Below are 27588 nucleotides of genomic sequence, written 5' to 3' on the forward strand. Positions count from 1 at the left end.
GCAAAATCTCTTCCCACGCTTTAATTATTTTTTCCAGTAAAATATTATGAGGTATAATAAATATAAAGGGACCTTATTTGGATACTGGTTTCACAGCAGTTAAAATTTGAATACTAACTGGATCTTTGATAATATTTAGGAATTATTAGTTCTGATAATGTTTTAGTTCTTTTAAGTTCTTTTAAGAGAATATCCTTCAGCGATACACATTCTAATATTTATGGATGAATAACATCATATCTGTGATTTGTTTCAAGATAATCTCGGGGGGACATGGGGTGTGTATATGAAAGATCAGCATGGGTGGATAATTATGGAAGTCAGGCACTTTGAGATTCAATAAGCTATGGTCTCCACTTTTGTGCATGCTTGGAAGTTTCCATGTTAAATATTATATCTAAGCTATGATTACAATTATAACAAAAGCGTCTATTAAGCACCAAGACACAGTGCTAGGCATGCGATTCTCACAACGACCTCGAGGGGTCGATCTATCAACCCCATTTTCAAAGGCGGATAGTGGGAAATGAGACTCGATCCATAAGGAGTCAAGCTAGAGTCAAATCACGTCTGAGTACAAAGGCTGGGTTCTTCGTGGTAGACGGGCACAGAGCAAATATAGAGTCTGAGGTAACAGAGAATGAGTCTGTAAGTGAAAAAAAATCTACAGTCTTAACATTGCTCATGCACTTTTTAGACTCAAAATGTTTACGTCTGTTTCCCCATGGTTCAACTACGTGTGGAGATCTCAGGCGCCAATGAATGCAGACACATCCAGACAGCCTATAAAAACCACCTTGTTCATTTACAAGTGTCGACAATGACAGGAGAGGGCAGTGACTGTTTATGAGAACTGTGTGGATTTCTCAGTGCTTATTTATCTGTTCAAAATTATGTTTAGACCTCCTACAACCCTCACCAGTCACCTATTTCAAATTTACTAAAGAACATTAATTCTAAAATCTGGACACATTCCTGAGTATTCATTCAACTAAAGAATATAATGTTTTTTTAGCTTTTTTAAACTTAAATATGTAACAACTTTAAGACATGGAAAAATACCGAATTATATTTAAGGACTCTGAAAAGCTATTAGAAGAGACACTAATGAAACGTTGGAGGGGCAGAAGAAATTTCAAGGGAAGATCAAGAACAATGAAGAAAGAATCACAAGTGAAATGAGAAGGGGAAGGACTAATCAGATAGAATGAAGGTACTGGAATAGTCACTAAACTATACCTGAAGTGGACCAGCATAGCATAGGAACTATGGAATACCCCTGGGCACAGCATGGCAAGATACAACACATACTGAATATGTGAACTCCTGCCAGGCTGGAAAGGCTTCCCTCCACACTTATTTAGAGAGTTGCATAGGAAAGAACCTATAGAGAAGACATAGGAAAATGCAAGGCAAAGATGGCTTTTACATCAATGGTGCCAAAGTTAAATTACAGTTACAATCCACCTGGAAATAATCCACCCTTATTTTTCTTTTTTCTTTTTTCAAGATTTTTTTTTTTTGGATGTGGACCATTTTTAAAGTCTTTATTGAATTTCTTACAATATTGCTTCTGTTTTATGTTTTGGTGTTTTGACCGCAAGGCATGTGGATTCTTACCTCCCCGACCAGGGATTGAACCTGCAGCCCCGACACTGGAAGGCGAAGTCTTTTTTTTTTTTTTTTTTTTTGCGGTACGCGGGCCTCTCACTGTTGTGGCCTCTCCCGTTGCGGAGCACAGGCTCCAGACGTGCAGGCTCAGCGACCATGGCTCACGGGCCCAGCCGCTCCTCGGCATGTGGGATCTTCCCGGACCGGGGCACGAACCCGTGTCCCCTGCATCGCCAGGCGGACTCTCAACCACTGTGCCACCAGGGAAGCCCTGGAGAGTACTCTTAATGGGAAATGATAATAATTGTTGTTAGGAAGTAAACCCCAAAATGTAAAAGGTAGAAGGCTTAAGTATTCTTTCCTCTTGTCCTTTCAGCCTGAAAAGTGCTGCGGAAATCCAAGAAGCACTGCAGTAAGGAAACTGGTTAAGTAAAGTATGATGTAAGACAACAATTTGGAATAATATTTAGCCATTAAAAACCATAATTTAGGGCTTCCCTGGTGGCACAGTGGTTAAGAATCCGCCTGCCAATGCAGGGGACATGGGTTCGAGCCCTGGTCCAGTAAGATCCCACATGCCGTGGAACAACTAAGCCTGTGCACCACAACTACTGAGCCTGTGCTCTAGAGCCTGGGAGCCACAACTACTGAAGCCTGTGTGCCTAGAGCCCGTGCTCCGCAACAAAAGAAGACACCGCAATGAGAAGCCTGCGTGCCTCAACGAAGAGTAGCCTCCACTTGCAATTAGAGAAAGCCTGCGCCCAGCAACAAAGACCCAACACAGCCAAAAATAAATAAATTTTAAAAACCATAATTTAGAATATTTAATAACTCAGAAATGTTTATAGTATATTAAGAGAAAAAAGCAGATTATAGAACCATATATAAAATGTTTCCATTTTTAACTTTGATATAATTTTTAAAGGTTACTTTCCATTTACAATTAGTACAAAATATTGGCTACATTCCCCGTGCTGTACAATACATCCTTGAGCCTATCTTACACCCAATATTTTGTACCTCCCACTGCCACACCTCTATATTGTCCCTCCCCCACCCCCACTGGTAACCACTAGTTTGTTCTTTATATATGTGAATCTGCTCCTTTTTTGTTATATTCACTAGCTTGTTGTATTTTTTAGATTCCACATATAGGTGATACCACACAGTATTTGTCTTTCTCTGGCTGACTTATTTCACTTAGCACAATGCCCTCCAAGTCCACCCATGTTGCTGCAAATGGCAAATTTTCATTCTTCTTTATGGCTGAGTAGTATTCCATTGTGTATATATACCACATCTTTTTTATCCATTCATCTCTTGATGGACACTTAGTTTGTTTCCTTGTCTTGGCAATTGTAAATGATGCTACTATGAACATTGGGGTGCACCTATCTTTTCAATTAGTGTTTTTTTTTTTCAGATATATACCCAGGAGTGGAATTGCTGGGTCATCTGGTAGTTCTAATTTTAGTTTTTTAAGAAACCTCCATACTGTTTTCCACAGTGGCTGCAACAATTTACTTTCCCAAGAACAGTGTACAAATGTTCCCTTTTCTCCACATCCTCGCCAACATTTGTTATTTGTAGACTTTGATAATAGCCATTCTGACAGGTGTGAGGTGATATCTCATTGTGGTTTTGATTTGCATCTTTCATAATTAGTAGTTTTGAGCATCTTTTCATGTGCCTGTTGGCCATCTGCATTTCTTCTTTGGAAAAATGTCTCTTCAGTTCTTCTGTCCATTTTTTAATTGGGTTGTTTGCTTTTTTTGATGTTGAGTTGTTATACTTCATTTATAGTTATTATACTCCATTTACAGTTATTATAAAACATTGGCTGTATTCCCATTGTTGTACAAGATATCCTTGTGGCTTATTTTACACCTAATAGTTTGTACCTACTGTTGTACCCCTACTCCCAGATTGACCATTCCCCACTTCCCTCTTCCCACTGGTAACCACTAGTTTGTTCTCTATATATGTGAATCTTCTTCTTTTTTGTTACATTCACTAGTTTGTTTTGTTTTTTAGATTCCACATATAAGTGATATCATACGGTATTTATCTTTCTCCATCTTACTTATTTCACTTAGCAATAATGCCCTCCAAGTCCGTCTATGTTGCTGCAAATGACAAATTTTCATTCTTTTTTATGGATGAGTAGTATTCCATTATGTATATGTGTGTCTCTCTCTCTCTTTCTCTCTCTCTATATATGGATGCTTTTTAAAAATTTCCAAATTTTCTACAATGAATAAGTATCTTTGTAAAAAACAAAATAAAACAAAAACCTAGGAGCTGCTAGAAAGCTGCTGGACCTCAAAGCCCAGAGAATGAAATCAAAGCAGTTTTATCTAGTGCCCCAGTCAGAAGCTAAGAGCTGCTATGCGTAGCTCTGTAAGGGACAGGAAGAGTTTTCCTTTGTTTAGGTTTAGTTATATAAAACCAATATGGAGAAAAGAAGTTGAAAAAAGTCTGGCTTAGAAACCAACACAATATTAATATATTATTAAATTGACAACAATTTAAAAAATTTTAAGAGCCAATACTCAAAACAATGTGGCAAAATGTTATATATATTCTTATATATGACATACATTTATGTATACGTTTTCTTACTGGTGATGCATATCAACACAACCCTTTGAAAGCAATTCAGCAAAATGGATGAACAACCATAAAATGTGCATGTTCAGAATGGTACAAGCCACTGTGGAAACAGCTTGGCAGTTTCTGATAAAATTAAGCATACAACTATCATTCAACTCAACAACTGCACTTGTGGGCATTTATCCCAGAGAAAGAAAAACTTGCACAAAAACCTGTACATGTGTGTTCATAGCAGCTTTATTTGTGATAGCCCCAAACTGAAAACAACCCAGATGTTCTTCAAAGGATGAATAGTTAAACAAACCATGGATATTCAGCAATAAAAAGGAATGAACTAGTTATACGTGCATGATACATGCAACAACTTGGATAATCTCCAGGGAATTATGCTGAGTGAACAAAGCAGTCCCAAGAAGTCACATATTGTATTATTCCATCTTTGAATGATTTCCACTCTGGAAATAACAAAAGTATAAGATAGAGAACAGATTAGCAGCTGCCAGGGATGTGTGGGAGAGAGGGAAGTGTGGCTGTAAAAGGGCACTAGAGGATCCTTGTCGTAATGGAAATGTCTTGTATTTTTCCTACCAATGTAGATATTCTGGTTGTGATAGTGTACTATAGTTTTACAATATGATACTATTGGGGAACCTATGTAAAAGGTACTTGGGATCTCTGAATTATTTCTTACAACTGCACGTGTATCTACTATTATCTCAAAATAAATTTTACTTAAAAAAATAAAGTACGTCTTCTTTTGGCCAGTTATCAGAAGTCTGGAAATTTGTTCTAGGAATATTATCCAGAAGAAAAAACTTTAAAGGCACCAGATGTTCACTACAGTGGTATTTACAATAGGGAAAAGAAACAATTTAAGTGTCCAAACAGGAACACAGACAAATCGTGGCATAGCCACCCAAGAATTATGCAGTCGTTTGATGCAACAACAAAGCAACGTTATTTGAAAAGGGAGGATTCAAAACTGTGGTACAATGTGAAATCTCTGTGAGGAGGATTGTAATATATTACAGAAGTTTTAATAGTCTATGTGAAATTCTAACAAATGTTTTCCTTTCCTCAAGCTATCTGTAAAGTTACATGGTTTTTACATGGTTTGGGGGTGGAGGAAACGACAGTAAAGGACATTTTTTTATGTTAAATTACAAATGTCGGAGTCACGATAAAAGTTCTTTAAATCTGTCCCCCAGAACCAACAGAACAAACTTCGTTTTTCAGGTTCCAGGGTGGGAACAAGACTGCATACAAGGGCCCACAGTCACGAGTCCAGGGCAGGTGCCATTAGGCACCCGATTCATCCGCTGCAGCTGCTCCAGCGCTATGCCCACAGCCCAACCCCAGGATCCCACCAGGAGTCCTGGGAAAGGACCCTCGAACAAGGGCGAGGATGCAGCCCAGAGGTGCAGTGACCACTCCAAGGTCACCAGCGAGCTGGCAGTCCAGGCTCGGCCCGGCCCAGCCCAGAGCTCCCTGACTCTGAGTCGGGGTCTCGCTCTCTCCCCCGCGTCCCCTGCCCCAACCCAAGCTTCGACCCCAAGGCTCCGCAGCGGCGAACTCCCACGTTGCGTCCAGGCGGCCACCCGGCCCCCAGCCCCTGAGCTGGCGCCCCCACCTCACGCCGCCGGCCAAGACCCCCCGAGCGCTGCAGCGTGGCGTGACCTAGACCATTCCCCGCTTCCTTTTTCGCCCTCTCAACCCAGCTTTTCCCGACTCCGGGAAGAACCGGGAAGAGAAGGCGAAGGGGAGCCAGGCGCCGCCGGATAAATACTGTGGCTCGGCCCCGCCCACCGACCTCACTTCCGCCCCGCGACAAGATGGCGGCGCCCGCGCCGTGCCACGCAGACTTCCGCCCGGCGCCGAGGCCCGGGGCCGACCGCGGGTCGCCTCGGAGGTGAAGTCGGGACGTGCGTGGTGCGGAGCTGCAGCCTGGGTGCGCTGAGGTGCGTCGTTGCCTCGTGCCTGGTCGGGAGCCTGGGGAGACGGCGAGCCAAGGGGTCTGGCCGCGGTGGTCCGGGGAGTCTCGCCACGTGGGAGGGGGAGGAGCTGAGACGCTGCGGGAGGGACGCCCTGACGGGGGGCGGGAGGCCACGTGGGTGGGGTTTCGCCCAGGGTCCGCGTGTCCTCCCCCTCGAGTGACTTCGTTACCCCTCTCCTCCTTCTCTCCCAGGCACCATGTCAGAAGGAGACGCCGCGGGCGAGCCCAGTGCTCCAGGAGGGCCCCGACCCCTCCTTTCTGGGGCGCGGGGGCTTATCGGGCGGAGGCCGGCGCCTTCCCTCACCCCGGGCCGCCTTCCCTCCATCCGCTCCAGGGATCTCACCCTCGGGGGAGTCAAGAAGGTACCCGACGGCACCTTTCTAAAGAAACCCAACTACCCTGAATTCCAGGCACCTGGGGGTTTGACTGATGTTCCTGGAGGGCCTAGCGTGGTGTTGGGCCTCAGGACTCTTGTCCTCAGACTTACGCCGACAATTTCTGGGGCGCCTACCCTACCTTCAAATCAAGACACTGGGTACAAAATATTGACATGGCTCTCAGAGATGACTGAAGAGCAGAGAATCCTAATAAGCTCAAAAGCAACTTGAGCAGTGTTTATTTCGTTTTTGTGTGTGTCTTGGATACCTTTAACAAACCCACGAAAGCCACGCAGACATAAACTTTGCCTTCAGTTTAAGAGAGTTCTGAATTTGACCTGGATCCCAGTGTGCAAACTTCTGATCCAAAGTATTATGATTCTTAGACGTGGTGTCAGAGGCTCTGAGTCCTTTCCTGTTATGTTTATGACTGTAGATGTAAAGTGTAGCCCTTAAAGAAGATGGGGAGGATGACAGCATAAAAGTAGCCAGTTTTTGAAGACCAAAGTTTACCTTTGGAAATTCTGGTGGCAGTCTAACCTGATCCTCTGTTTGTGAGTGCTGGCAGATCTGTCTTCCCTACTTGAGCGTTGCTGCTAGAGCTCTTTCCCTATGATACTGTCTGGTCTGTATAGCAGTTTGAAGACAAGGGGTGAGGTTAGGTAAATTGCTTTGCTATTAGAAGTCCTGAGGGCTCTCCTTTCAGGGGGCAGAAGCTGAGGCTGCTATTTAAATGTTTTTTGATGCCCCTTTTCTTCTATGTGTAACTCCACTGTCACCACGACATGACATTCCTCCTTTTCAAACACATGTCCCTTTCTGTAAGTCTTTGACAACAGTGTGGAATGTGCAGAAGAGAGCCATGTTGGTCTTTGTCCACAGAAGTTGCCCCTTTGGAAGTTTTTATTTTCCCCTGTACTTTGGGATCAGAATTTACCAAATCAGTGACTCCTGTATTTTACTTTCAGAAAACCTTCACCCCAAATATCATCAGTCGGAAGGTCAAGGAAGAGTAAGTAGCTAGGCCTTCTGAATACTTGCCTCTTATTTACTTGTTCTGAATTTGGGCCTTTGGGGAAATAACTAAGTATGTGGCTCAGAAATTTAAATTTGTAGATTTAATTCTTTTCAGTAGTGATTTTCAACCCTGGCTCCCAGGTGATTCTAGCGTGCAAGCTTTAAACAAATACGGATGCCTGGGAGTCCATCCCTAAAATAGTGGTTTAACTTGTTTGCAATGAAACAGAGTGATTATCTTTTATAGCCAGAGTTGAGAGCCAGTAGTTTGGGCAAAGATGTATCAGGTTTTCTCTTAAGCTCTTTTGCAATGCAGCTTTCCTACTTTCAGTCAATACCCAAAAATCCACATTTTGGGGCAGTCTCTATAATTCAACTTTTGAGTTATAGTTCTAACATACACTCTCAAACAGAAAGGTAAAGTACAGTAAACTGAAAGGACTCTGCTTCAGCAAGGAAGTGAAAAAGGTGCTAGACTTAAGATTGGGTGTTCTGCTTCTCATGATGTAGTTGTTGGCTCATGTGGAGCGGAGTGTATGGGAGAGTAAGACCAGTTCTCAGAGGCAGGGGAAGTGAGTGGTTTCGCTTAATCCAGTGTCTTTTCCAGGCCCAAGGAAGAAGTAACTGTCAAGAAGGAGAAGCGTGATAGGGATAGAGACCGACAGCGAGAGGGCCATGGACGGGGCCGGGGGCGCCCAGAAGTGATCCAGTCCCACTCTATCTTTGAGCAGGGCCCAGCTGAAATGATGAAGAAAAAGGGTACAAAGCTGCCGGGGCTCCGGGAGGAAGGAATTGGTGGATTTCAGTTCAGACTGCTCACGAGAAGGGCAAGGGCGGTGGCATTCCCCTGCTTGCTCCCAGTTAGTGTTCCTTGCTGTTGGCCCCTTCCTTACTCCTGGTGAACTGGGTGGTTTCCCACAGGGAACTGGGATAAGACGGTGGATGTGTCAGACATGGGGCCCTCTCACATCATCAACATCAAAAAGGAGAAGAGGGAGACAGATGAAGAAACAAAACAGATTCTGCGTATGCTGGAGAAGGATGATGTAGGTACCAGCAGGCTGGGGGGATGGGGCTTCTTTGTGTGATGAAAAGCGCTTCAGGGGAACCAAGTCGGGGGAAGCAGAGCTCTCTGATGTCCCGGAAGCCTGGTGAGCGGCAGGAATCTTCGATTAGAAAAGGACTAAGGTGGACTGCACTCCCAGGTATTTGTGTGTGCTGGCCCCGCCATGTGACCCCCGACTCTTCTTTGGCAGTTCATCGATGACCCTGGGCTGAGGAATGACACTCGAAATATGCCTGTGCAGCTGCCGCTGGCTCACTCGGGCTGGCTTTTTAAGGAAGAGAATGAAGAACCAGATGTTAAACCTTGGCTGGCTGGCTCCAAGGAAGAGGACATGGAGGTGGACGTGCCTGCTGTGAAAGGTACTCTGTGTCAGTTAACGTCTTGTCTCCTTTTCTCCAGCTGTCCCCCAAGAGCGAGTTTCCCAGACTGCTGCTGCCAGGCCGGTCCTCTCCCATTCCACAGGACCTGAGCACGCTCAGCGGGTTCACGCTGACAGGGATCGGTGGGCCCAGCCTGCGATACCCTTTTCTAAATAAGTCACACAGCTTCTGGATCCCTCTTTCAAAGCAGAGTTTCCTTGCAGCTTCCTGGCTGAGTGACAGTGGAGCAGACCAGGCCGAAGGGATGGGTGCAGTGAGATGGCATAGGGGCTGGCCACTGATAGCCCTTCCAATTCTGTTATCTCGGGCAGTGAAAGAGGAGCCACGAGATGAGGAAGAGGAAGCCAAGATGAAGGCTTCCTCCAGAGCAGCCAGGAAGACGCCGGGCCTCCCGAAGGACGTATCTGTGGCAGAGCTGCTCAGGGAGCTGAGCCTCACGCAGGAGGAAGAGCTGCTGTTCCTGCAGCTGCCAGACTCACTCCCTGGCCAGCCGCCCACTCAGGACGTCAAGCCTATCAAGACGGAGGTGCAGAGCGAGGACGGACAGGTGGTGGTTATAAAGCAGGAGAAAGACCGGGTACGTTCACGATTGAGTTCTGTGAAGATGCAGGGGACCAGGAGGGGAAAGAGCCACCTGCAGGGGGAAGCAAAGGTGTGCCGCCCACCCACGCTGAAATGCGAGAATAATGTGCATTTGTTCTTTCTGCCCGCGAGGGCCTTGGGGCTTTGTACTTCAATGCCAGTTGTATGTGTGTGTTTCACAGTGAGATATTTTGAATGTGTACAAATCAGAGAACATAGACTCTCATATACCATCACCCAGCTTTATCAGTTACTGATATTTTGTCCGTTTATTTATGTTTGCTGTGGTTTGGGTTTTGTTCTGTTTTCTGACCAGTGTCAGGCAGCCCCAGGAAAAGGCCCTGTCTGGGGAGCTAAAGGATGGAGGGAACGGCTCCTTACCCAGTGTCCATCCCCTCGTTGTCTTCTCAGGAAGCCAGGCTGGCAGAGAATGCTTGTACCCTGGCCGACCTGACAGAGGGTCAGGTCGGCAAGCTGCTCATCCGCAGGTCGGGGAAGGTGCAGCTCCTCCTGGGCAAGGTGACTCTGGACGTGACGATGGGGACCACCTGCTCTTTCCTGCAGGTGAGAGCCTGCTGGGTCGGGACGGAGGCTCTCCGAGACATTGAGGAGCGTTGAGGACTCGGTGCTGAATATGGAGGAAGGGTTCTTGGGATTATCACGTTGAAACCACAGGACTGAGCGAGTGATAGGCTATGCGGTTTTGGTTCTCATCTCTCTCTCTCTTCATTGGCAGGAGCTGGTGTCCGTGGGCCTTGGAGACAGTAGGACGGGTGACATGACGGTCCTGGGACACGTAAAGCACAAACTTGTATGTTCTCCCAATTTTGAATCCCTGTTGGATCACAAACACCGGTAAAAGGAGCAGATGGAGGATGGCGGTGATTGTGTCCACGGCTGCTGCCTGCTCCAGACATTTTGTTCTCAAATCTGTTCAACCCAGAAGGCGCCTGTTTAGCCCACCCACTCCAGCCATCGTCCCAGTTTTCCCCACATGGCTCCTTCCCGCAGCAGCTGTGAACGGCGCAGTGACCTTCCCGCAGCACGGAAACTGCACACCCTCACTGCTGGGGGCTTGTCCCTGCTATTTATTTTTATATTTATGGCTTATCTCTTCAACTGACTGCACCCTCCCCAGGTGGAGAGGCGGCACGGTCTGGGAAGGGACGGGCTCCTTCTCTAGGTGACGTCTTTGTTCTCAGGGTAGGAAGTGTAAGGACAGCTGCTGCTGCTGCTCCCGCCTTCCTCCCAACAGGTGGCACCAGAGAGAGAGAGCAGGGACTTCTCGAGTCTGAGACTCAGCCCCAGCTCTGCCCATTACTAGTTGTGTGATTGACAAACTACCTAACGTTTCTGAGCCTCATATTCCTCATCTGACAAAAATGAGGACGATACCTACCTCACAGGGTTGGCATGAGGATGCAGTGGAATATTGTCGATGAAAACTTGCACAAGGCCAGACATACACAGTAGGCGCTCAATAAATGTTAGTTTAGTTTCCCTTCGACTGAATCTATTTTCAAACAAAAGAGAGATTCTGAGAATCTCAGATAAAGTGAATGGAGCTGCTTTATCCCACATTCTTACTCCGTGTCCTATCCCCCCAGCCTGATGCTCTGAAGGTTTGGGTTTGGGCCCTTCTATGCCCTTTTTTTCCTAAGCACTCTTAGGCAAGTGCTTCCTGTCCATTGCTGCGAGGCCCTAGCTGTAGGTGCCATCAGAAGTGACAGAGTCAGAGACTCACTCCTCCCAGTGCCCTGCAGATGCCTTTGGGTGACATGGTGGTCCCAGGACTCCCTCCACCCTCACTCCTGCAGTAAGTAGCTGCTACTCTTCCAGTAGCAGCTACTGGAAGAGTAGCTGCTTCCACTATTTCTCAGAAGAAACCTGTGACCACTCCTGGAGAATTATCACCACACCGAGTCAAATACTGCTGAAAAACAACCCTGGCTGAGATAGTAAGTAGAAGATTTATTGAATAATGGCCTCACTTTGAATTTGAGAGGCCCACCTCTGTCTCCTGTCCTGGCATCAACTTGGATTCCACTGCCACTGGCCGCACTGGCCTTGTAGTTCATTGGTCTGTGGTCTTGTTCCTTTCAGCAGCTCACCACACTCTTGACCCTTCCAGTGTGTGGTCCCTAAGGAGCAGCTTCTCTTTCCTCGTCCCTTGTCTGCAGGGCAGGGTCGGGGAGGCACGTCGGAGGTTGGGGAAGGCCTCCTGTTGCAGTGTTCGTGGTCATTAGACACCGGCAACTCGGCACCCTTTGCTGTGAGCTTAGCAGACCACCTCTGGAACAGGTGTGAACCACACAGACTCCTCTTAACTTAGGTGGCCCAAGAGGTTTTGGAAGGATATGCCTTTCTTTAGTCTCGCCTTCTGTTCCTTGAGCCTATTTTTCATTCATCACCACTGGGGCTTCTCCACCGAGCCCCTCAAGCCGCCTAGCCAGCAGCTAGGAGGCAGGATTGACTGTGTAGTCCCCACATCGCCCCTTCTGTAGCTAAGAGCTCACGTGAGCTCTGTTGGATGGTACTGTTCTGGTCTCTGTTCTCACTGTAGAGGACAGGTGAGCAGAAAGGGTCTTGGAGATGTGTGCCATGGAAGTCCTGTTTGGTCTAATGCTGAGCTTTGATGAACCAACTCCTTTTTGTTCTCTGGGCTTCAGTGTTTGCTGCTTCTCCTTTTCCACAGCTAATGAACTGCCAGTGAGTCTCCATTGTAATCCTCTCTTTCTCTTGGCTACTTTGGTTCAAAAACACTCTTCTGCTTTTCCCGGCTAGCTCAAAGGCCCTGCCTCGTTAGATGTTTGGTGTTTTGCAGTCTTGAGTTCTTTGACTCCTCCACGGAAGCTTGAGGAAGAGTGTGTGCCACTTTAACGTTCACCACTTTGCCATTTCAAGTATCTTGGGGATCGACCGTTATGACCCTGCGTCACAGTCCCCACGATCTGTCTCTACATTCCTGATACACAGATTGAACATCGTCAATAAAAGTGTGGCAAAAAGACGAGGCAAGTCTGCTTTCTTGGCCAAGCCTCCAAAGCATACATTTCTACCAACAAATAAATGCAAATGACAGGAGTAAAAAGCCCAAAGCCAAATTCATGTATGAGTGCAAATGGATGCAAATTTATTACTACCTGCATCTGTGTGTATGCATTTTGTTAAGATGCCGAAAGCAAGCTGTAGGCTTGTTCATTTCTTAATTACATGATTAAGTGACAGAGTGTGGGCCTTAGAGTCAGGGTGGGGTTTGAATCTAACTCCGAAAATCATTTATCCTCCCTAAGCTCAGTTTTATACATTTTCTGTAAAAATGAGATAATAGTAGCTTTTTAATAGGGTTGCTTTAAATTACAGTGGACATAAAGCATTTATTTCCTGCCAGACAGAAAGGTGCTTCTGTCAGGACGTGATCAGCACAAGTAACAGAAAACTAGACTGACAGTGACGTAAGCAATAAGAATGTTTAATTATCTCATGTAACGGGCAGTCTGGAGATAGATGGTTCCAGAGTTGGGTGGCAGCCAAAACATCAAGGTTTTCTTGGATGCATTTGTTCTGCCATCCTTGGTGTTACAAAGTGGCTGTAACAACTCAGCATCATTTCTTCAAATGACAGTGTCCAGAGCCAAAGCAGGAAGCAAAGTAGACAGCAGTTAAGGAACTTCCTCCTCATTCTCCTCATATCAGGGAGGAATGTCCTTCAGAGGCCCAAAGAGACTTGCCCCTATGTCTCTCTGATAGAGCGGACCACATAACCACCCTTGGATGGGCACTGGCAAAGAGGGATAGGTGGACCAGTTTGTCCCCTGGCACTGACGTCTTGTTGCCTTTGAGACGGGGTTTTGTTAGTAGGGAAGAAACAGGAATGGCACTTAGGTATAAACAGTCCATGATAGTTGCCACCGTGATTAAAAAATACTGTCTATTGTACTAAACTCTAACTATATCTAGGTAGAATTTTTTTTAATGTTCAATTACCTTTTATTCTAAATAAACCAGTTTTAACATCTTAGTGCATATTCTTTCAGACTACAAAATTGTGTATGTTACATATAATGATATAAACATGCTGTTTTATCACATTTCATCTCACTCAAAAATACAGTTCTTCCATGTTAATAGTAAGCCTCTTGTACTTCAGATACTTCTGATCTAGCTGAAAATATCAGAGACAGCGCCCTTTAATCCTCCCAGACCTACCCACATGGTCCAATTGATCACTCACACTTGGCTCTTTAAAGGAAGAGGCTTATTTCCTAGGTATAGTCAGAGTGAAAACAGTGACGTCCATTGCCTATTCATCCCACCCCCAGCCTAGTGCAGGATACTTCCACAGCTGGGGCATCCCCCTCTTAAGATGGCTACAGCTATAGTGACAGATGCCATGTTGACAGCTGCTCTTGGACTGTGGTTCAGCTGCCGAAGTTCTGATGGAGGGTCGGAACTGGAGTGGGCTTAGGTCTCAAGGGCATCATCTGAAAAAATGGAGATAGAATGCCAATTCTAGGAACTCCTCTGTGCGGCCAACTTCTGACTCAGCTCTTCTGAAGCATTTCTTCCGTCCCCTTCCATGGGAGCAGTCACTGGTCCAACTCCCTGAAAGCTGAGGCAGAGGTTAGACTCCCTTCTGTTTGGCTCATTTACATTTAAGACCCAGTCAGTTGGAAAAAATGCAGTCTTGATCATCATTGGCCCAACGGTTTTATCTTGTGTCCTTTTCAGGATTCAGTGGAGAAATAGAAACCATTCTAGGTACTCCAAGCAAAAAAGTTTAATACAGGAAGATAAGTATTTTTAGACTCATTGGAAAGCTGGAAGAGTGAGCCATAGGTTGAGTCTCCAGGATTCAGAACCCTAGAGAACTGATATACCAGGGGAGCTACACCCTCTGCTAGAATCAGGAAGGCGGAGGACCTGGATCGAGCTATGAGGACACACTGCACGGCCGCAATCTAGGGATCAGGCAGTGCCCGCAGTCTCAACTGCCTGGGGAACCACAGAGCTAAAGGTTGCACCCTGGAACACCTGAAGACAACCCCCCACATGCTGAGTGCCCTCTGTGTGCTAGGTACAGTTCAAGCGTAGTATTTGTCAGTGACAAAACAGAAAGGTCTCTGTCCTGGTGGAACTTGCATTCTAGTGAGGGAGACAGACTATAAGTAAGTTACAGAGTATTTAGAAGGTGATGAGAGCTTGGGAATTTTTCTTTTAAAGGGTAAGGGGAGTCTATGGGTGGTCGTATCACAGTAAGTAGGGTAGGCTTCATTGAAAAAAATATTTGAAGTGAAGCAGCCGGATCAGTAGGCAGTGGGGACAGCTAGGAGCTGACACTGTGAGAGAGGGGACAGTATCAGAGGTGGGGTGGGCAGCCCAGGTCCTGCAGGGCTTCGAAGCCATCATAAGGACTTTGGCTTTATTCTAAGGGAAATGATTAGCTGTTGCAAGTGTCTCTTAGGTTTCAAAAGGCTCCCATTAACTGCTGGGTTGAGACAAGGGTAGAAGCAGAGGCACCAGTTTGGAGGCTGCTACATTAACCCAGGCAACAGACGGCAGTGGCTTGGACCAGGGTTAATGGTGGAGGTGTTGGGAGGTGGTTGGATGCTAGATACTTATTTCAAAGGTAGAGCCACCTCGATCTGCTGATAGAGTAGATGTGGGATGTGAAAGAGCAGAATCAAACAGCCAAAGCAGTAGGAAGGTGGGCCATACTTCCACCTTTCAAATCCCAATTGACAGAACCTAACTCACACCCAGCATCCTCGTGCAAGTGATTTTGGGAAATGTAGCATCCGCCTTCTAGCCCCAGTAATCCAGGTTGGCACTTTATGAAGTGGTGGTGGTTGCGTGCATGTTCAACCACATTCAGCAGAGTTGGCTTAAGGATCCAAAATTTGAAGGTAAAGCTTTCTGTGGCCATGTCGTGCTGCCAATACAAAGTTCTCTGATTCATTTCCTCAAAACAGTATACTCCAAATGAAAACACAATACCCAAGACTGACTGTACTCAGTGTGACTCACGCATTTTCCCAGGGCAAGATAATACAGGAATTCTTTTGGAAACAGCTCTTACGCTGTACAACATAACATTAATGGCTACATTAGAATGCATCTTTGGACTATCAAAACTGACCCAAATATTCCCTGATTTCTGGACAATTTTGGTTTTTCCAATTTTTCACGATTTTAAAAGTGATGTGATAAACAATTTTGTAGTTAAATTGTTTCTGATAGCCTCATTATTTCCTTAGGATGTTTTTAAATTAAAAATGGCTTTTTTGACATTAAAAGTGTCAAATTCTATGCCATCTTTAAGGCTTTTGGTAGATAACGCCCTCCAGAATGTTTGCACCTGTCCACATGCCCATCAACAGTGTGTAAGAGTTGCTTGTGCATTTGTAAAGTTAATGTATTAAGATTCTGGTTTTGAACTATATAAATGTAAAAAGATGCTGAGTAGAGACCTGACCTGTACTCAGCTGACCCTCAGGGTAGATAACTAATGTTTCCTCTCTTCCCTCTGTCAGACATCAAAGGGGGTTGATGTGTAAAGAACACGCTGCCCCCGCGGTTGGGTTATATGCTTTCCAAAAGTCAGCTGTGTTTTTCCCAAGCTTGCTTTTGCCAGTTGTGTTCACTATTGTACTTACATAATTAAGTTAAACATGGTATAAACTAATAAAATATGAGGATTAGAAGGAAGTATTTCTGATGAAAATAAGGTAAGTACATAATTTAAATATATAAACTGATGAAATGTAAGTGCTAAAATAAAGTTCTTATTTCTGTGTAAACCAAGGTAAATGCTTTGGAAAGAATAAACGTGAGTCACTAAATACTACCATTGAATTAAGTTTAGGCAAGGTAAACGTAAAGATGGGGACAATCATAATTATCTAAAGTAATTCTGCATTCACATTTCCCCGCCAGGTGTCTAGTGCTTTGACTTCACATTCTGCTTTTGGAGATATCAAAACTGGTGATCTTAGCAGTGCATTGTAGGTGTGTGTAATTTTCATGGAATGCTAATCAGTGGACCCGTACTCAAAGAAAAGGACTTGTCCCTACACCAAAAGGGGATGAATGTCCATTTATAAGTGTTAAGTTAAAATATTTAAAATATGTGCATTTCTTTTTTTTTTTTTTTTTTTTTTTGCGGTACGCGGTACGCGGGCCTCTCACTGTTGTGGCCTCTCCCGTTGCGGAGCACAGGCTCCGGACACGCAGGCTCAGCGACCATGGCTCACGGGCCTAGCCGCTCCGCGGCAATGTGGGATCTTCCCAGACCGGGGCACGAACCCGCGTCCCCTGCATCGGCAGGCGGACTCTCAACCACTGCACCACCAGGGAAGCCCTAAAATAGATACATTCCTTGTATTAAAAATTTTCCCCAAAATATCAGTTACGATAAGGTTCAGCTAAGAGAAATAGAGCCCCAAATAACAGTGGCTTAACCAAATTGACTTTTGTCTCTCATAAAAATCTAGAGATGCACAGTCTGAAGTGGTATGGCAGCTCTGCTCTACAGAGCCCCAAGGGTCTCCGCTCCTTCCAGCTTACCTTCCCATGGTGTCTAGGGTGTGGCTCAGCCTCAACTTCTAAATTGAAACCAGACCTCTGTTCATTGCATCCCCACCCCTGGCAGCCAGATGAATGAAAGGTTTACATATTTCCCCATCCCCCCACCCCTTGCCAAATGACAGGGCATGTATTCAGGGTTATATCTTCTTTAAGGAAGACACCTAAGAGCTGTCCCATAACGTTTATGATTACAGTTGACCGTTGAACAACACAGGTTTGAACTGTATGGGTCCACTTATGTGGGGATATGGAAGGGACTTGAGCTGACTGTAAGGGAATTGAGCATCCATGGATTTAGATGTCAGCAGGGGGTCCTGGAGCCAATTCCCCTGGGATATGGAGGGGTGATTGTACACACCATTGTCCAGAAAGTAGTGATATGGCATCAGCCTCCAAGGAGGCTGAGAAATGCGGTCTTGATCTGGAATGAGCAGGTACCCTCCTAAAAATCAAGATTCATTATCATGAAAGAAGGAAACGATACTAAGGATCAACCAGCAGCCTCTGGCACATCTATTTCACTTACTTTAAGAATAACTGAACATCTACTGGTCTCAATTGTGACAGAGAAGAGCTTCCAATTTACATCACTTGTGTAAGCAAACCCTCAACTGCCGGCACAGATATAGTGTGCTGTCGTTATAACCACTTCCTTGCATACACTCTCAGTGTCCTTGCCCCTCTCTCCTGTTTACTCATAGGACAAAAGCCCACTTCTGGGTAAATCTAAATCTCTGCCTACTCTGCATCTCTCCTGAGGGCTTAAACCTGGCTGGAGAAGCACCTGACACCATGCTGAGTCATCTCACTTCAAGACCAATAATCTAGCACATTTTCCTTGTCCATTTACTCCTCGCACTCCCCAGAGAGTACTGTGTTCTCAAACCTCCAACACCCCACTCTCAGCTGGTGACCCTGCTTCTTATCGCAGTAAGAAAATAGAAGCAGTCAGAACACCACGTGTTCCCACTACTGTATCTGTCAGTCTGTTTGCAGCTGTGTCCAGGTGCACCGTCTGGCCTGTTACTATGGATGAACTGTCTGTCCTCCTCGCGGAGATCAGACCCTTCACAGGAGCCCTAGATTCCATCCGTCTTACCTACTCAAAGGTTAGTGTTCCAGCAACCCCCTACACACACATCTATTTCCCTCTATTAGGTCAGTGTCACTTAGGGATCCATCTTGAAAATAAATTTTCCTTTGAGGTAGCATTCATCTCCAATTATCACCTCTTTTCTCTGCTTCCGTTTGCAGCAAAACTTGTTTTTTAATACATTTATTTATTTATTTATTTTTGGCTGCATTGGGTCTTTGTTGCTGCGCACGGGCTCTCTCTAGTTGAGGTGAGCGAGGGCTACTGTTTGTTGTGGTGCACGGTCTTCTCATTGCGGTGGCTTCTCTTGTTGCGGAGCATGGGCTCTAGGCGCATGGGCTTCAGTAGTTGTGGCATGCACGCTCAGTAGTTGTGGCTCGTGGGCTCTAGAGCGCAGGCTCAGTAGTTGTGGCGCACGGGCTTAGTTGCTCCGTGGCATGTGGAGTTTTCCTGGACCAGGGCTCGAACCCGGGTCCCCTGCATTGGCAGGCGGATTCTTAACCACTGCACCACCAGGGAAGCCCTGCAGCAAAACTTCTTGAAAGAGTTGTCTTTGTTTATCTCCACTTCCTCTCATCCATTCTCTCTTGAACCCATTCCAATCTGCCTTCACCACTCCTCCCAACGGCTCTTCTCAAGGTCACCAGTGCCGAACTCAATAGTAAACTTGCCATCCTTATGTTACTGAATCTATTATCACATTTGACATAGTTGATCACTCTTCCCTTCCTTAAATACCTTCCTTTCTTGGCTTCAGGGTCACTGTCCTAACTGTTCCTTCTTGTCTCACTGGATGTGCTCTCCATCTCCTTTCCTGGTACCTCCCCATCAGGCCTTAGAGCATTTCTCTTGCCTGTCTACTCTCGTTCCCTCAGCCATCTCACTTAGAATCATGGCTTTAAACTCTCCATGCCTATGACTCCCAATTTATTATCTGCAGCTGAGACCCCTCTCCCAACCTTACATCCAACTGCCACTCCCTCATCTCTTCTTGCATGTCTGGCAGGCAACTCACCCCTGACTACCAATTTTGGGAAATACAGGGACAAAGAAACATCTTAAAATAACCCATGAGAGTCCCGTCAGCAAAGCCTTGAATCTGTGGGACAAATGACTCAGGTTCTTCAACAAATTGTAAGGGAAAAAAGAAGAATGAAGGAGGAACCTACAGATAAAAAGAGATTTAGGATATAATGTCAATCATACAATGCAATGTATGAACCTTATTTGTATTAATTTTATTTTTTAAAATTTATTTGATCGAAGCATAGTTGATTTACAATGTTGTGTTAGTTTCTGGTATATAGCAAAGTGATTCAGTTATACATATATATATATATATATACACATTTTCATATTCTTTCTCATTACAGTTTATTACAGAATATTGAACATAATTCCCTGTGCTATACAATAGGACCTTGTTGTTTATCCATTTTTTATATAATAGTTTGCATCTGCTAATCCCAAACTCCTGAACTATCCCTCCCCCAACCCTCTCCCTTGGCAACCACAAGTCTGTTCTCTATGTGAGTCTGTTTCTGTTTTGTAGATAAGTTCATTTGTGTCATATTTTAGATCCACATATAAGTGATATATGATATTTGTCTTTTTCTGACTTACTTCACTGAGTATGATAATCTCTAGGTCCATCCATGTTGCTGCAAATGACATTATTTGTATGAACCTTATTTGGATAGCGATTCTGAGAACTGCAGTGAATCTCAGCGTGAAGACTCCATTCGAACTCCTGCACTGGGAATTCCCTGGTGGTCCAGTGGTTAGGACACTGCGCTTCCATTGCAGGGGGCACGGGTTCCAAGCTGCATGGTGCGGCCAAACCAAAACAAACAAACAAAAAACCCCTGCAGTAGGAGAGTCTCGACCAAACTTTAACATGGCCTCTAGCAGTTTAAGGCCATGTCTCTGGGACCACCCAGCCTGTTTTGAGTGCCTGTTTGGAAAAGCTCAGAGCTGTCAAAAAAATTTGTTGTTTGTCAAAAAACTTTGCTGTTTGTTTTAGCTAACACCTGACATAGTCCCCTGGCCTCCCTTTATTAGAGCATTTACTCAAAAAGGGCTTATAATTGTGAATCCTTCCTCTGTCCCTTTGAGATGATATGTATCTTCTATAACTGCGGAGCGTCTTGTCTTAAGGACCCGAAAGCCATTCCTTTGAAATGTAATTATCCGGAAGGAGAGGGCTTCCAGTCTCTGGGAGGATAGAATCCTAACTTCCATAATCGCCAGCAGTCACTGCTGGCCTAATCACGTTTACAGTGACCAACGCTTTGTAATTTTTCACTTGAGTCCTGTCCCCATTCTCCCTTTACAATTCCTCTTTGCAAATCAGGATGGAGCTCAACTTTTTTGCCTACTGTCAGTAGTTACTGAATAAAACCTGTTTTCACCATTTTAACTAATACCTGACTTTGTTTATCTTTGATATTTTTAACAAATTTTTTAAAAAATCATGAGGCAGTCAGGAATGTTGGCATGTTGACTAGATATTTGATGATATTAAATTATTATTTTTGTTTTTTTGGTATGATAATGGTGTTGTTATATTTTCAAAATAATCATTAAAAAAAATCTATCCCAAATGTTATCACTTCTTCCTACTTATCCAGCATTATTACCCTTGACCAAACTAACATCCTCTCTTGTGGGATTTTTTTACAATTGCTTCGTAAATGATCTGCCTGCTTCTACGCGCCCCCCCACGCCACCAGTCTGTTCTCAGCACAGCAGCCAGAGACACCCTGGTAAAATGTACCATATTATACCACTTCCCATCTCATTCAGAGTAAAAGCCAAGTCTGTTCAAGCTACAAGACCTCATGGGATCCTCCTATGATCCCTGTGACCTCGTGTCCAGCTCTTCTGGGTCATTCCACTCCGTCCATTTCTTATGTAAAAGAGTAGGCAGGCCCCAGCTTCAGGGGTTTTGCATTATTTTCCCCCCCCGCCTAGAACCCACTTTCCCCAGAAACCTTCATGTCTTGTTTCCTCATTCCCTTCAGGTCTCTGAGACTCTCCCTGACCATCCTGCTTAAATTAGGAAAGTTCCACTTCTACTCCTTCTGCCCCTTTCCTTGCTCTTTTTCTCCATAGCATTTATCACCATCTGACATATTATCTATTTCCTTTTTTTTTTTGTCTGATATTCCCATTAGAACATAAGCTATGAGAGACTGTTTTGTTCATTACTGTGTCTCCAGAACTTAAAATAGTGCCTTGTACATAATAGACACCAAACAAATGTTAGTTGAAAGAATGAAGGAATGACTGCTATTGTGTGAAGGCTGTGTGTGCTAAAGTATTGATAATTGCATTTCTGAGCAAGTGCAAAAAAGACTTTTGAAGTCTTCCAGGCATCCTCCCGAGGGAAGAATGGCCCTCACTTTTCCAGGGACAAGAAAGGAGCTGGCCAACCTTGTGGGCAGGGCTTTGGGCCAATTCAGTGGACTGTCCTCGTGGCTTCCACTGCTGGGTGTGTAATTGACATTGGTGTTTTCCATGAACATTCCGTGAATTCTCATAAACGCCAGAAGGGATGATACCTGTGGGGAGTTGCTGTATGTAGAGAGGTGCTAGTGCCTTTGAGACCCCACAACCCTATGATCCCTTTTTGGTTTTTTAAATTAATTAATTTATTTATTTTTGGCTGCGTTGGGTCTTCGTTTCTGTGCGAGGGCTTTCTCTAGCTGCGGTGAGCAGGGGCCACTCCTCATCGCGGTGCGCGGGCCTCTCACTGTCACGGCCTCTCGTTGCGGAGCACAAACTCCAGATGCACAGGCTCAGTAGTTGTGGCTCACGGGCCCAGCCGCTCCGCGGCATGTGGGATCTTCCCGGACTGGGGCACAAACCTGTGTCCCCTGCATCGGCAGGCGGACTCTCAACCACTGCGCCACCAGGGAAGCCCCATGTATAACTATTTTTGAGTGCACTTGCTACTAAATGTTGGCATGAACAACAGAATTCAGTATACATGTTATTATAACATAACATTGTAACATTGTAAAGTAGGAAGGCTGTGAGGTAGAAGAACTCACATATAGTGTTAAACAAATAACATCTACAAAGAGGGAAGGGGTATCCCACCAATTAGATTCCCGCTTTGGAAATTCTCCTGCTCCAATAATTTTCAAGCTATTCTGTTTTGGGAAGGAGAGGAGAGTCCTTGAATGTAGGGATTAAAACGAGGTATGAGATATCTGAGGCTTGGAAAAGCCGTGTCTAGCCCTATTCCATATAGAGTATCTACATGTCTCTACAACATCAGCCGAGGTCTCTGGAAGCTTGACCCCAACCACCTCAGAAAACTTGGGGTTGGAGAGGAGTGCAGTTATTTGCCAAAATGATTGGAGAGGGAGAGAGATCTTTATTTATTTGGAAATTATACCGTTGCTGCAGAGTTAACCACCAATGCTTTTATATAGTTTGAAGAAAGCTCTTCTTGGCTCACAGATTCAGGTATTAATAAATAATAATGATAGGCAAAATTTATTGCAGGCAATCTTCTCCTTGTGCCAGGTATTTTACACGCATCATCTCATTAACGTATATACATTTCCATACAATCCTATGAATGGATGATTTTCTTCCAGTTTTATATATAAGTACAGTGAGGCTTAGAGATCACATAATTAGGTGTTTGAATGTCAACTCAAGCTCTTTCCTATTCATCACCCACATCCTTACATCCTCTAACTGGAAAGGATGGGGCAAGTCAATCTCTTCATGAGCGTGTAAGCTAACTCTGTTACAGGAGTTGCCAACGGCATGGGAGTCAGGATCTTAAAAACGTAACACCAAAAAAAAAAAAAAAAAAAAAAAAGTAACACATTTTAACGCTTAGGTTCACTCCTAACTTCTGGACCCCCACTTGGAGCACCCCTTTCGGATGAACCTAGTGCTATAGCGAGCGAAGCTGCTGGAACGGGAGAGGGAGGCACTCTTTGCAGAAGAGCCAATGAGACCGCTGGTTCTTGTGAGTGGCACTTCGTTTGGCCAATGGGTTCAGCCCCGGAGGCACCGCGAGAAGACGGGAACTTGGGGTCTGGAGCATGTGGGACCGTGGCGCTGCGCGAGCGTTGAGCCCAGGGTTCGCTTGAGGACTCGCTGAGGTGCGCGAGTGCTCGAACGCTGGTGAGAGGAGGGGACGCAGGTGTGGAAGGCCGCGGAGGCCAAGGTCGCTCTGCTACAGGCCAGGTACGCTTTCGCTCAAGCTCTTGCTGGTGAACGGGGGCCCCTCCGGCCCACTCGGACCCTCCCCTGTTCTCTCACCCCATATCCCTGGGGAGCCGCGAGGGCCTGTGGGCCCCTGGGTGGAGCCTGGGGCGGGGGCGAGGAGTTGTTATTTGAGGCTGGGGGGGGTGGTTAGGAGGAACGCAGGACCTGGGAGAGGTGGGAAGGTGGTGCCTGGGGAGGGAGGGGACTCTGAGGGGGAGAGGGGTTTGGGCGGGCGTGAGTGTTACTCGCACACAGGGGGTGGGCAGGACCCCCAGGGGAGTTTTGGTTTGGGGAATGATGCTTTCTCCAGCGTGGAAGGCATGTAGTATTTGCCTTCAGGAACCTCTTTTCTGGTTAGGCCCAGTCATATGCCCCAGCCCGGAGCTCGCACTTGGAGGGGTGGGGAACGTAGGCCTCACCGGTCCTGGGACCTGCCTGTCCTTGGACTCTCCCAGCTTGTACCTTATAGTCAGCCAGCCACCTGCTAACTAATCAAATGAGAAAATCCACATTAAGGGAGGGCCTGAATCTGTAGAAGTGATGGTGAAGGTGAGGGAGGGGTGGAGAAAGAAGAGGATTCCAGAAATCCAGTGATTGGTAGGTGTTATAGTGTCTCTCAGTGTGTACCAGTTAGGCTACTGAATGTTCTGGTTTCTTCCAATGGTGGTGAGAAGTTGTGAGTGAAGAGGCCAAGCTAACTGAAAAGGAGTTTAAACAATTAAAGGGGAGAACTGTAGTAGCCTTTGAGTAAGGGTATCCTCCCATTTTAGTGTAAAAGATAATAATTTATTTAAAAATTTTTTGCCAGATCCTGAACCGCCTTCACCTATAGTTGACTTAGGAATTGTATGTCAGTCTTTTCTTTATATGCATGGCCTGATTTCTCTGTAGCTAATACTTAAGACACGTTTGCAGAAGTTAAGAAGAGGCTTACTTGTTGGTTACAAAAGATTCTTCAGGGAGCAGGGGTGAGTCCAGACAATGAAGGGAGCCCCTGAAAGAAGGAGTCCTGAAGTCTACAGATTATAAAGTGATTTTGAAGAAGCTTAGTGAGTCTGAGACTTGAGGGGCGAGAAGAGCATCATCCCTGGTTACCTTGGGGGGTGGGGGGAGGTGTTAAATGTCACCTGTGAGACTCAGCAGGAATCATAGGCTCAAACCAGAAAGGGTCTGTACCCTGGAGACCTCAGTTCTGGTAGAGTTTGAAAGAAGAGTTTTATAGAGAGGAATTGGATAAAGATTCAGAGAAGCAGCTAAGGAACCAAGGAGGAGATGGAAAAGTTTAATGTGAAAATAGACTGGAAAAATATTAGGACTCTGGTAGAAGAAAGAGTGACCCAAAACGAAGCAAAACCCATAAATATTTATGGACAAAAAAATTTTATGATATGGCTATGTTAACTGTAAACTTACTTACAAAGCAAAATCATGCCCATACATGAAAAGCGTTTCCGTCTACAACTGGTAGTTAACTTACAGGACTGAGTTCTGTAAGAGGCCGTTTGGGTAGAAAATATAAGTAAATTCAAGGAGGGCTTGGCCTTTAAGAGATTGCTGATGGAGAGTGTTTAGAATATTCTGTGCTAAACAGAAGCTTTTGAAGTGAGCATAATATAGGAGGATGGTTGTATCACTGGTCTGATCCAAAGTAGCTATTTTTTTTTTTTCTTAATGCTTTGTGAGTCTGCCTTGAAGGAAAAGGAAAACAATTGGGAATCATTTAAATTATAAAATGATGGCAGATAATTAACCAGAACAGATTGACACCTGTGTCCTCTGCAGCCTTGCAATGGATCCTGTCCGACCACCCTTCAGGGGCCCGTCTCCTGTGCACCCATTTCAGTCTGTTCGGATGCCGGGCTCTTGGCAACAGGCTCCAAAACCTTTGGACCCAGCTCTGGGCAGGGCAGGACCTGCAGGCAGAGGCCATGTATTTGAAAAGCGAGAGGAGCCAGGCCCACAGAGTGGGCCAGTGCAAAAGGTAAGACCGTGTCTGCATACATAGTAGCAGCACATAGCTTTTCATCAGGGCAAATAAGGGATTTCAAGGTACTTAGGAAACTGGGAAGCCCTATATGAAAGCAAGGGTTTGTTTTTTTTTCCCTTGAACAAGTGGTTGCCTCTTGGAATATATTTCAAATTCTTGAGTTGAAAGTCTAGAAAAAGGGCCTCGTAATGAATGTTAGATGGACCTGGGTAAATGCCTTAGTTCTCTAGCTTCTATAAATATAAATATATACATACATAAATGATAGGTTTAAAGATACAGTCTTTTGTTTTTTTGTGAGTGTTTAGATTTCCACTCTGGGTTTGACTCTATGGTATTAGCAGCCACTCTTGCCTCTAAGGTCATAATTGTTAAGAATGGTTTCTTTCAGAAGGCTCTTTGCCTGAATCTTAAAGAAAAAGAGGATCTTCAGCTATTGTTAGTGCTGTGTGTATACTCGCATGGACATGCATTCTTAATCTCCTAATTATATAGTAATTTTAAGAATGGTACTTGTCTATAATTAATCTCAAAGAATAAAGAGTTAGCAAATACAGGAAGAATCTAATAGTGCAGTTATGACAATTTTAAGTAGGTTGACAATGTCAGATGTAACGTTCTGTAAGAAGAAACATAATTGACAGTAATTCTGTATTTTTACTCAAATGGATTGCTTGAGTCTATATGTGGCAACTCTAATTGGTGTAACAGTAGTAAACTTCCAAGACTGCTACAGGAAAACAGTAGCAAGTTTTGTTGAGGTTATTTTAAAAAAAACCAAAATTCTGATACCCTTAAATGATCCATTTTTTTGGAAAATTTATTAGCCAGTACACTTGTTCTCTCTTACCTTAGGTGTACAGGAAATGAACTAGAAAAATAATTCTGTTGCATTTGTTATACTGTATATCAAATCATGAACTGTAACTGTTTATGCTTGAAAACCTAATATGACATAAGTGTTTTGTTTTTTGTTTTACATAAATTTATTTATTTTTGGCTGCGTTGGGTCTTTGTTGCTGTGCACGGGCTTTCTCTATTTGCGGCGAGCGAGGGCTGCTCTTTGTTGTGGTGCGTGGGCTTCTCATTGCGGTGGCTTCTTTTGTTGCGGATCACAGGCTCTAGGTGTGCGGGCTTCAGTAGTTGTGGCTCGTGGGCTCTAGAGCACAGGCTCAGTAGTTGTGGCGCATGGACTTAGTTGCTCTACGGTATGTGGGATCTTCCCGGACCAGGGATCGAACCCGTGTCCCCTGCATTGGCAGGTGGATTCTTAACCACTGTGCCACCAGGGAAGTCCAACAGAAGTGTTTTTTTTAAGACCATAAGGATTTAAACAATTTTTATAAGGTATTTTTATTCTTGTAACATTTATAGAATTTGAAGTGGATGATTTTTATTATTTTTTAATTTATTTTTATTATTTATTTATTTATTATTTATTTATTTTTATTATGATTTTTATTATTTATTTTTTATTATTTATTATTTACCAAGACTTGAAGAAAACCAAGACTGAGGTTTTAAACTACATCTTAGAATAACTTTATTCTTTGACTTTCTATAGGAATCTATGGGTTTGGTCTCAATGTTCCGAGGACTGGGCCTTGAAACAGTGTCCCGGACCCCTGTGGAACAGGAAATGCCTCCTTTAGGTATGTGGAAGACTAACTTGAGAAAACGTGGTGTTATATATGACTGCTTTGTTCTTAAATTCACACAGTTTATCTTCAGAAAAATTACTGTACTTTATAAAATGTTCAGCTCACGATTACAGCTGGGGTTTGACTCTTCCGTTTAGGTAGAGGCATTTTAGGTCGAGGCTTGTCTACCAGTATGGCACGCAAGGACAAAGAAGCACCCCATCCCACTTTTCTGGATCCTTCAGTGTTGGCGTCTGGAGATAGCAAGATGGCAGAGGCCTCCGTTGGTTGGAGTAGGTGGGTAAAGTTGCCTTCTTGGGTAGCCATCAAATTCAGATGAAATATCTGTAAGTCCAGAGAGAAACTCTAAAGTGGGTTGTATTATCTCACAAAGAAACAATGCATGG

General features: G+C 44.7%; 2 protein-coding genes across 3 annotated transcripts in view; both read left to right on the top strand.

The window, feature by feature from the left end:
- The first annotated feature begins 6028 nt into the window (after positions 1 to 6028).
- On the top strand, positions 6029 to 13660 carry POLR3D (RNA polymerase III subunit D). The gene is made up of 9 exons (XM_067745100.1): positions 6029 to 6182; positions 6410 to 6579; positions 7563 to 7606; positions 8219 to 8370; positions 8533 to 8657; positions 8868 to 9036; positions 9369 to 9634; positions 10051 to 10203; positions 10376 to 13660. The coding sequence occupies exons 2-9, from the start codon at positions 6415 to 6417 to the stop codon at positions 10496 to 10498; spliced, it is 1197 nt and encodes a 398-aa protein (XP_067601201.1). The 5' UTR covers positions 6029 to 6182; positions 6410 to 6414; the 3' UTR covers positions 10499 to 13660.
- An 11683-nt stretch (positions 13661 to 25343) lies between these two features.
- Positions 25344 to 27588, top strand: part of PIWIL2 (piwi like RNA-mediated gene silencing 2) — an 86888-nt gene continuing 84643 nt past the window's right edge. For both annotated transcript variants that reach the window (XM_067745119.1, XM_067745120.1), the window contains exons 1-3: positions 25344 to 25535; positions 27106 to 27193; positions 27340 to 27478. In XM_067745119.1, coding sequence (XP_067601220.1) covers positions 25344 to 25535; positions 27106 to 27193; positions 27340 to 27478 — 419 coding nt within the window. The remainder of the gene's footprint in view (positions 25536 to 27105; positions 27194 to 27339; positions 27479 to 27588) is intronic.

Source organism: Pseudorca crassidens, chromosome 7 (assembly GCF_039906515.1).
Source record: "Pseudorca crassidens isolate mPseCra1 chromosome 7, mPseCra1.hap1, whole genome shotgun sequence".
Taxonomy (NCBI): domain Eukaryota; kingdom Metazoa; phylum Chordata; class Mammalia; order Artiodactyla; family Delphinidae; genus Pseudorca; species Pseudorca crassidens.